Below are 10,074 nucleotides of genomic sequence, written 5' to 3' on the forward strand. Positions count from 1 at the left end.
TACATTGCAAAATTAATTACCCTCAGCGAAATCGACTTTACTCGTCATTCTAAATACCAAAACCACTTGTTTCTTTCTCCTTCTTCATAGAATGGGATCATTCACGTCGGCACCCCAGATCAACAATGTCGACTACCAGGATGACCAGCTGGAGATCTCTGCCGGAATGTCCATTCCGGACCTGATTGAGTACTGCCGAATAATGCGAGGCGAGAATCGACCAGCGCTAGTGAATCGGCACTTTCTCCGGTCGGATGATCGTGCCGCGCAAACCAACCTGACGGATGGTTTCCGGATGTTGAAACTGGATGAGATTTCTAAGAGTAGGTTTTGCGAAGATTGAGTCCATTATGGAAATTTGCTAATAGTGATATATCAGCTTGCAGTGAACCAACGACGAATCCAGCTCAACTACGGATTTTCCAGTGGAATATGCTCTCGCAGAGTGAGTTCCATTACGAGTACAGATCGTTGAATAGCGATATTTCAATATCAGCGTTTTTCTATTTCAGCTCTCGGCATGCATAATGATGGCTTCGTTAGGTGTCCGATTGACGCACTCACCTGGGATTGCAGGCAGTATCAGGTTATCCAGGAAATAATACAAAACGACCCGGATATCATCTGTCTTCAGGTAGGTTCAGTCGCTCCCTAGAAGGGTCTCCCCGGTATCGGATGTTCCTAATTCTATTCAAGCCATGCCCCTCCTAAATACATTGGGAAAGTGTCCTTCCTACATGCTCGGTGGTATACCAAGATTAACGATCACGATACTGCTAAGATACTAGCTGAATCTGCTCAAAACTCCGCAGATTCTCCGTATTCTTAAATTAATGGTAGAATACGCATTTTCAGGCAATCTTGCTAGTTTATCTTGTGTCCACAGAACCGTTCGTAACGAAAACCTCGGTTTTTAGTCTGCAAATTCGTCTTGATGTACATTTCTGTACAACTTCCGAGTGGGTGATTCGGTCACTACATAGGTACTTTTAGACTTTGGCATGTACAGTAAACTAATCTTATATCTGCAATGCAGCTGATCATTGTTATAGAAATCTGCATTTTGAATGCATAGCCTGTTGTTAATCAGCATACATCATACTATTTTAATATTTCTTGTCAGTAAACAATATTGTTTAAATACTTTCGGTCAGTAAACTGATTGATTAATTTGATTGAACATCATTCATTTCCTCTCGAGCTGGGAGCGCGACTGAATATAGGTGTTGCGATTCGAGGGAGTATTCGAAAGCAGGTCCCTGATTTTCGACAGCTTTATTTCATTGCGCTTCAAAACTAAAATATGAGCAATATGAACATGTGTGTTTTATGGTTAAGTTCTGCTCTAACTCACAATTCAGTGGACATAATAGAAAGTCCCGAATTACTCGAATTACTCCTCTCGGCAATTATCTTTCTACTCCTATCGTTACTCAGTATGGGTCAATGCATTAATGCATGCACAATGCATTAATTTTTCCAGTTAACTTCAGATAAAAGTTTCTTGACGTCTATTTCACAGCAGTACGTACAGTGGTAGACATTCGTTTAGGGCAACCCTATTTTTCCTCAATATTTTTAAAAATAAATCAATTCTTAGTACAGTTTTGCTCATAAAAGACGATTATTGTTTATTTTAATCGAATTCATTCTAAAAAAAAGTATAAATTCACTTTTTGTTTTCGAAGTAGTTCAAATATGTGGAATCAGGGTGGACATTCGTTTAGCCGCATCCTAAAATTTCAATAAAAGAAAATTTGTCCGGAAAATTTCGAGTCCAATCGGTAGCTAATATTTAGTATGTCCACCTCCATTTCGGATCACTTTGAAAACTCGATTTGGCATCGAGTCTGACAGCTTTTAAAGTGTATCCATATTGATTATAGCCCAACATTCCTGAATTACTGCCTTGAGACTGGAAATGTTGTCAAATTGTCATCCGTTTGCATAGACCATCTCGGTCAATATTCTCCATAGGTTCTCTATGGGATTGCAATCGACTGCCAGCAGGTCATTCAAGAAGCGGAATGTCCTTCTCGCCAACCATGCCTTCGATTGCTTGGAAACGTGGATCTATGCATAATCCTGCTGAAAAAACGACATCCTCGGTAGCGTTATTCTCAATATGGCCAATCAACACGTCCTCCAGTAATTGAAGATACTTTTCATTCGGGTGAAAATGAAACAAATGAGAAGCTTGCTGTGATAGGGAATGGCTCCCCACACTGTCAAACTTCCGCCCCAAAGTTTCGCTTCGATCTCACGACATGCCGTTGACTTAAATTGTACCAATAGCAACTGTAACAGTCCGGACCATCTAAATTGAACTTTTTTCGCTGGAAAATACAACATTTCTCCATTCTAGTTTCCATTCCCTGTATTGCCGGGCGAAAATGAAATGGTTCTGCTTATGGGTGGCGGTCAGTTTCGGCTTCCCTTGAGGTGTCTTCCACATGATGCTTGGCGACTCATTCAAGATGCGCGCAATATGCCTCTTCGTTACTGGAACAACCGATTCTGCCTTAATGTATGAGCTGGACATCGTTTCCTGGTTGCTTCGTGTCTTATTCGACCTTTAAGACGCAAAGTAACTTTGGTGTTCCCATTTGTTGGTCGTTATATCCCATATTTCTGGCACTATTTAAAGAAATTCCGTACCACTTTCTCAGATAGACCAATTTTTGTTACGATCGAGCGATAAGAAACTTTTGTTCACTGAATATCTTTATTATTTTCCGCCCCTCTTCCGTCAATAGAATACCTTTCGCCATTCCTTTAAATTCTACGTAAATCACTAATCTGGCCAACTTCTTACATGATGTGCACATCTAATATTTATCTTTTTTTTTTTATCCCATTTATTTATTTGTTAGGCTCATTAGCATTTTATCTGTAACAGAGCCGGGTTTTTATCGTGTACATGTACATATGTTAATGTTTCTATAAATTGTAAATTACACTGTAGTAGCCATTTAGGCGTAAGGGTATTCTATCTGTTCTTGCATTGTTCAGCAGACCGGACAGCGGAGACAGTTGATATTGATCATTGTTGGGTTATTTATAGAACAGCAGCCCGATGTTTCTTGCAGAGCAGAGCAGTTGTATGGATGAATCGATCTTATTTCGACCGTGGATCGATCTCCATCGTTGATGATGGTTGCGTGGACGTAGTTATTCTATAATAATACAAAGATGGTCAATTGAGGGCCCTGAGTTTGAACTCACGATCGATCGCTTAGTAAGCGAACGCGTAACCAAGTGGCTACGAAGACCCCCAATATTTATCTTGTAAATTGAACATTCCCAACTATTTTTTCAAAAAACACAGATACAGGCTTGGTGATTATGCGAAAACTCGATTTTTATGCCCTGCGGCTAAACGTATGTCTCGGGAACAAACGACGTTTGAATGTTTGTATCCCCCGATGCCGTTTTGTGTGTGTGTGTGATTGTGACGCACGTCCTTTCAATAAAAGTGACTTAAATATACTATCACTACAGCAAATAAGTATCGCGATGAAAAGATCATTCCTAGATGTTTTGTAAGTGTTTCAAGTTTTTTTTCAAGTACGGCTAAACGAATGTCTATCACTGTATAATGATTCCTTTCCGCTTTCTGGGCTTCTCTGATCGAATAGGTTTTTCAGTTCAGGATTGTTGACTCCTTGAGTGCTGTGGCAAACTTTCTCCCCCGGTGGAACACGGATTTGTATTCTGTTCCATCTACAGCTGCCACATCTAGGAGCGCTAGCTTGGAGACAGGTGCATCTAATACACTGTTGGTGGTTTGAACAATCGCTTGGTCGATCGATCCTTTCGATCCTTGGCTTTCAACAATTCTAATACGCGTCCATCCGTTACGTCTAGAGTCTTCAACAAGATCTCCATTTTCCAGGTTTTTTACTGAACTAAACCACTTGGTTGTCTTCGTTATAGTGAGTAAGTATTCTCTAATCCATCGTTTTCTAAATGCGGTAAGACGAGCCTGTATTCCTGATTCTGAGCCTGATACTCTTTAATTTTTCGTTATATGTTCTCTCTATGTTGGATCCTTCGCCATACGTCTCCCCAGATATTGTAGCCGTTTATATGTCATCGGGTAACTTTCAGGAAACCTGAATTTGTCAAACTTCCACAATAGACCCGATTCGTACCGATCCTTCACGCATACAGTTGTCTGTTTCATAATGCACAAAGCCCGTTTATCTGCTTCTGACGCTACGCTGGTAACTGATTTGACGCCAGTTTCTTCGAATGAAAAATATTTCTTGATTGTCTTGGTGAACTATGACTCTCCTCCTTATCCGCAAACGTGGTAATTTCGTGGTTATTATTCTGTGTTTCCTTGACCGCCCTATATACACCAGCCTAGCCGTGTTTTTTGTCGCAGTCGGACTTCCTTCTGCTCCTTCCTGAACCTTGAGTGGAACGATCAGCCGCATGTTGTCGACTCCTATTAAAAGATTCAACGAAAATCAACGATTCAACGATACCAACATTTCTCATCTTGAACAGTTTACTCTTTTCTGCGTCGGAGATTTCGAATGTAACACATTGTGAGTTCGGTTCTTCACGGGTGACATTACTCGTCTACTTCAGACACAGGGCAATTAAAATTAATTTAAATTTTTTTAGTGTTTGATTTTCTGATGAAAAAATTGTTTGAAAATATTGATCGATACACCTAAGTAAGATGTACTTTCAGTACTTTTTTTTTTATATTTTTGTCTCAAAGCTATTGAGAATGGCGTGAAAAAAACGAAAAGGTGCATTTTCCACCATAGATCCTATGGTGTACCATATAAGGACTCAAATACATGGTACTACTGCCAAATGTTTTATTTAGTACCCTATACAATATTTTCCATACCGCTGGTGATTGATAACCGATTGAAAAATACGGATTATTGTGTGATATTTATATTTTTGGGAGGTTGTGTTCAAGACACGACCGCATTGTTGACGTAGAACTACGCTGTAGTTTAATTCAAGTCGCTTGTTTATAGCTGCGGATATTATTTTATAATACTACGAAAATTTTGAAACGACCACTCTACCAGTTTGGTCGCCCTGAATGTTTTTTTATTGTAGAATCATTTGACGATAATTGTTTGATGATTCATTCTTGTGCTCGCAGAACAATACATGCTCGAGACAAGCGCAGCTGTCATCCTTAGTGGAGAAAGTTCTGATACTGGCGTAAAAAATTCCCTCCAGCTATCTCCCCTCCTTGTTTATATTTATCATTACAAATGGGGTTTCAGCGTAGCGAAGATGTACTTTTTTTATGTACGGGTTATGAAGCACGCACTTACCCACACAAATATCCATATATCGATGGCTTGAAGCAGCTAAATATACACACACTTATCTCTGTTTTGCGCTTTTCTCAACAGAAGCCCTTTCTGTTAATATTATATTACCAGTCTAGATTAGCTTAGCTGTCATTCTTTGTGGAGAGAGTTTTCCTACCGTCATGCGAAACTAAATCACTGACAAAATTCCAGAACATTTATTTTCTTGTTGAGCTGACGATTGCCTAGCTTGATGATTCCCCACCCAATTGTGTAACTCAAAACATTAATGCAATGGCGTCAGTTTGATTATCTTTATTTCATAAAAACGTGACCTGTTTTCTGATTTGGCACCCTTAATGAAAGACGTAGTTCTACGTCAAAATCGAGGCCAGTATCCAGTATAACACATAGTTTAAGAGTTATACTATACATTTCAATGTCAAAATCGCAAAAAACAAGAATTTTATTTAGGGAGCCGATCTGGCGTGGAGGTAACATCCATACTGCTCACGCTCAAGATCACGAGTTCAATTCTCACTCTCGACATTCTTCCAAAATGGAAGGTAAAAGTGACGAACCAGCCAGAAGCGTTGAAAGTCACTATAATACAGAAAAAAAAAAAAAAAAAAAAAGATTTTTATGATGAGTTGTTCAATTATTGTGCTTGCAGATGGCTTGCTGAAAAAATCACCATCGGAGAACTTCTGGATAGGCTTGGAAAATTAGATTTTTGAAACATTCAACTTTTCGGTCACATCACTTAGCAAAAAACTTCGATAATTTTTGAATGTACAAACAAACTACTGCTAAACTTTGCTACTCACTGTGTCTGGCTTCCGAACAGGATCGAATTTATGTTCTACGATAAAATATTTATTAAACCATTTAGCATTGGTGCAGTAAAGGGTGGAACGGGCAAAAATTAGCCAAATATGATTAAGTGCACATTGATTATGTTATTATATAAATGATAACCATATTTATTTTTGAAGTTTAATGACTACAAAACAGCACGGAACAAATGTGTTTCTGGTTTCAGTTTTCTCCTGAACCTGGCCTCTGAATAGTCGTCAGACGTTTCCCAAACACTTCAACAGAGTTACTCAGGTTCAGGTTCAGGTTTTGAATTATAGAAACTTTCATTCATTCGTCTCTTAACAGCGTTACTCTTAGCATACAAAAATAAATTATTTAGCTTTCCCAAATCAACGCTTTTTATATGCTCTCTTCCAGGAGGTGGACCACTTCAAGTTTCTCCAGAAGATTCTGGCCACGCAAAACTACGAAGGAGTATTCTTCCCGAAGCCCGACTCGCCCTGTTTGTACATCAGTGGCAACAATGGACCGGATGGGTGTGCAGTATTCTACCGAAAGGATCGTCTGGAGCTGATCAATCACTTTACGCGGGTGTTGGAGGTGTGGCGCGTCCAGAGCAACCAGGTGGCGATAGCGGCTCTCTTCCGGACACGTGACACTAATCAGGAGATTTGCGTAACTACCACTCATCTCAAGGCGCGCAAAGGAGCTCTGCTGTCGAAGCTTCGCAATGAACAGGGCAAAGATTTGCTCGGTTTCGTCAGTGGTCTGGCGAAGAAACGCCCGGTGATACTTTGTGGTGACTTCAATGCTGAACCGATTGAACCCGTCTACAGTACTGTGCTGAACTACAAGGCGTTGGGTCTGGCAAGTGCCTATTCGGATCTGTTGGCACAAGAATTTCCGCCGACGGCGAATGAAAATGATCTGAATATCGCAAATAAGGACAGTTCCTCCCCGATTTTGCTGCACAGGGCCAGCACGGAATCCAATCATAGCGCGGACGATGATTGCAGCATAAGTTCCGCCGGAAGAACGAAGGCTGAGCTATCCGCCGCTAGTGAACCTTCCTACACGACGTGGAAGATCCGCGAGGAAGGGGAAGTGTGCCATACCATTGATTACGTTTTCTATTCCAAAGATCAGATCACTGTAAGTAGAGACGTTTGTATTTTTATGTGCAGAAACGTTGTAATCATTGTGTCACATTCTCCACAGGTGAAAAATTGCCTCATGTTTCCATCTGGGGAAGAGATTGGACCGGACCGAACACCCAGCTATCAGTACCCCTCCGATCACTTTTCGCTGGTGTGCGATTTCGAGCTTCAACCAGCGAAAAGTAATCAGCAAGAGAAGCCACAACATCAACTCTAATGAAAAGAGATCTGGACAAACGGAACGGAACCATTGTACCGAAAGTATCAAATTAGTTTGTAAGGATGACAACCTTTGAGCTATGCTCGAATATAAAATAACAAACAATTCTTCCGCAACGAACTAAAGTTCAACAGAAAAGTGTAGGACAAACAGGAATGACAAAACGCAGGCGAACACTAATTGGAAGTCAAACCAATACAATTGGCTTGAGTCTAAACACAATTATGATTAGGAAATTAAGTGTACAGTTTGTGATAACTAGATGTGATATTAAATGGAGTGGCTTCCCTTTGATGGGCGGGCCTAAAGAGGGGAGAAGATTCCCGATTTTACTATTTTGTTCTTGTTTTTTTAATGCTATTCGACTATTTTAAGCTAGACAGTGGATGTAGCATTTGGTTGCACGAAGTTCTTTAAGCATGAGCCATAATGAAGGATTTAGGTTAACAGTGGTACGAGTGGGATGAATTCTGTGCAATACACCTCAACTCGAAGGAAATCAATGAGAGATCATCTGCTTATACAGTATCTCTCTGTCAATTACAATTGGACAGATAGGTGAAGAGATGGGAAAACCCCCTGGATTGGGAAAGTAGCTTTAAGGTTGTAATTGAATTCGACGTATGTTTTAAAATGAACGAAAAAGCAAAATTATAAATAAAGAACTACAAACAGTACCAGATAAAGGGTGTGTCACATCAAATTGCATCACGGAAAAAAAGCTGTAGAAATTTAATATTTAGGGATTATATCTTCAGCTTTCGCTTATAATCAGATAAGAGTGTATAGATCACGTTGGCCATGCTTCACTGTAAATTTTTCGTAAATTTGGAAAAATGTCGTCGAATGAAAAAGAGCGTCGTGAATTAATCCTGTTCACTCATTTCGAGAATCCGGAGTTGTCACATCGGAACATCGGTAAGATGCTGGGAATCGTCCAATCCACGGTCAGCAGAGTACTAAAACGATACTTCGAGAACCTAACCATCGACCGGAAGGTGAAGAACGGCAAAAATGGATGCTCCGTCAGTGAAAAAGATCACAAGCGCGTAGTTAAGCAGTTTAGACGTGATCCGAGAAGATTTGTCAAGTTCATTCGTCCAGCGGACCAAGCAGCGGGAGGGCCTGCGTACATACAAGGTTCAGAAGGCTGCTAACCGCGACGAACTGCAAAACATGGTGGGGAAGACGCGAGCCCGGAAGCTGTACATCGAAATGCTGACGAAGCCGCATTGCCTGGTAATGGACGACGAAACCTACGTCAAAGCGGACTTTCGTCAGCTGCCGGGCCTGTTGTTCTTCTCCGCAGAGGACAAATTCAGCGTTCCGGAGGAGATTCGCAAGCAGAAACTATCCAAGTTTGCCAAAAAGTACATGGTGTGGCAAGCGATCTGTTCTTGCGGAAAGCGGAGCGCCCCCTTCGTGATGACCGGCACGGTAAACGGGCAGGTTTACCTTAAGGAGTGCCTACAGAAGCGCTTACTACCACTATTGAAGCAGCACGAGGGCCCGACCATCTTCTGGTCGGATCTCGCTTCGTGCCACTATTCAAAGGACGTGTTGGAGTGGTACGAAGCCAACGGGGTCACCTTCGTGCCAAAGGAAATGAACCCGCCCAACGCGCAGGAGCTTCGCCCAATAAAGAAATATTGGGCGATTATGAAGCAGGCCCTCCGGAAGAACCCAAAAGTTGTCAAATCGGAGGCGGACTTTAAGAGAAAATGGATTTCTGTTAAAAAAAAACTACAACCTGACGTTGTACAGAACCTTATGGACGGGGTAAAGAGGAAGGTACGAGCATACGGGCTTGGGCTCGAAGTATGAATAAAAAGAAAATGCCAAAAGTTGTTTAATAGTTTTTATTTTACTGTCTAAAATTTTCAAAAGGATCGGTCTACTGGGCGAATTTCTACAGCGTTTTTTCCGTGATGCAATTTGATGTGACACACCCTTTATGAGCATTTTCATTTTCGAAACATAATAATGGTGGAAATAATGAGATTAATTCATTCGGATTACTATTACTTAAATAACTAATTACTTATCGGTTAAACAACTTTACACCCAGGTTTTTTACGCCGTTTTTTTGCGAGGTTTTTTTTACACGGAGTTTCCAATTAACGCGGATTTTTACGCGGATTTTCCAATTAACGTGGTTTTTTTACGCGGTACCCGTAAAAAAAGACCAGTGCAATATCACATCTCCCCCTCAGCTCACATTTTTCTTTATGTTCCCTCAGAGAAAATTGCGGTAATTAGTGCTAGTAACGGAGTTTAGCGCTTAGTGCTTAGTTTTATCACGATTCTTACGTGGATTTTAGGTGTTGGGTAACGGGGAGCTCGCCGGGCGGTACAACGGGACGGGATTTTAACGATAGTCCCATTAATAGATAGTAAAGATAGTCCCATTCTATCATTAGGTGACATTGTTTTTTTTACGCGGATTTTCCAATTAACGCGGTTTTTTACGCGGATTTTCGAATTAACGCGGTTTTTTTCTACGCGGATTTTCCAATTAACGCGTTTTTTTTTACGCGGATTTTCCAATTAACGCGTTTTTTTACGCGGGTTTTTTACGAGGTAC

At 40.8% G+C, this 10,074-nt stretch overlaps 1 protein-coding gene across 11 annotated transcripts in view; it reads left to right on the top strand.

Moving 5' to 3' along the window:
- The window catches only part of LOC129775319 (nocturnin), a 77,619-nt gene extending 69,443 nt beyond the window's left edge, over nt 1–8,176 (top strand). For all 11 annotated transcript variants that reach the window (XM_055779931.1, XM_055779933.1, XM_055779926.1 and 8 more), the window contains 5 exons: nt 91–323; nt 380–445; nt 513–634; nt 6,531–7,265; nt 7,332–8,176. In XM_055779931.1, the coding sequence (XP_055635906.1) occupies nt 91–323; nt 380–445; nt 513–634; nt 6,531–7,265; nt 7,332–7,487 (1,312 nt within the window). In that variant the 3' untranslated portion in view covers nt 7,488–8,176. The remainder of the gene's footprint in view (nt 1–90; nt 324–379; nt 446–512; nt 635–6,530; nt 7,266–7,331) is intronic.
- The last annotated feature ends 1,898 nt before the right edge of the window (nt 8,177–10,074 follow it).

This window comes from Toxorhynchites rutilus, chromosome 3, assembly GCF_029784135.1.
Source record: "Toxorhynchites rutilus septentrionalis strain SRP chromosome 3, ASM2978413v1, whole genome shotgun sequence".
In the NCBI taxonomy this organism is placed as follows: domain Eukaryota; kingdom Metazoa; phylum Arthropoda; class Insecta; order Diptera; family Culicidae; genus Toxorhynchites; species Toxorhynchites rutilus.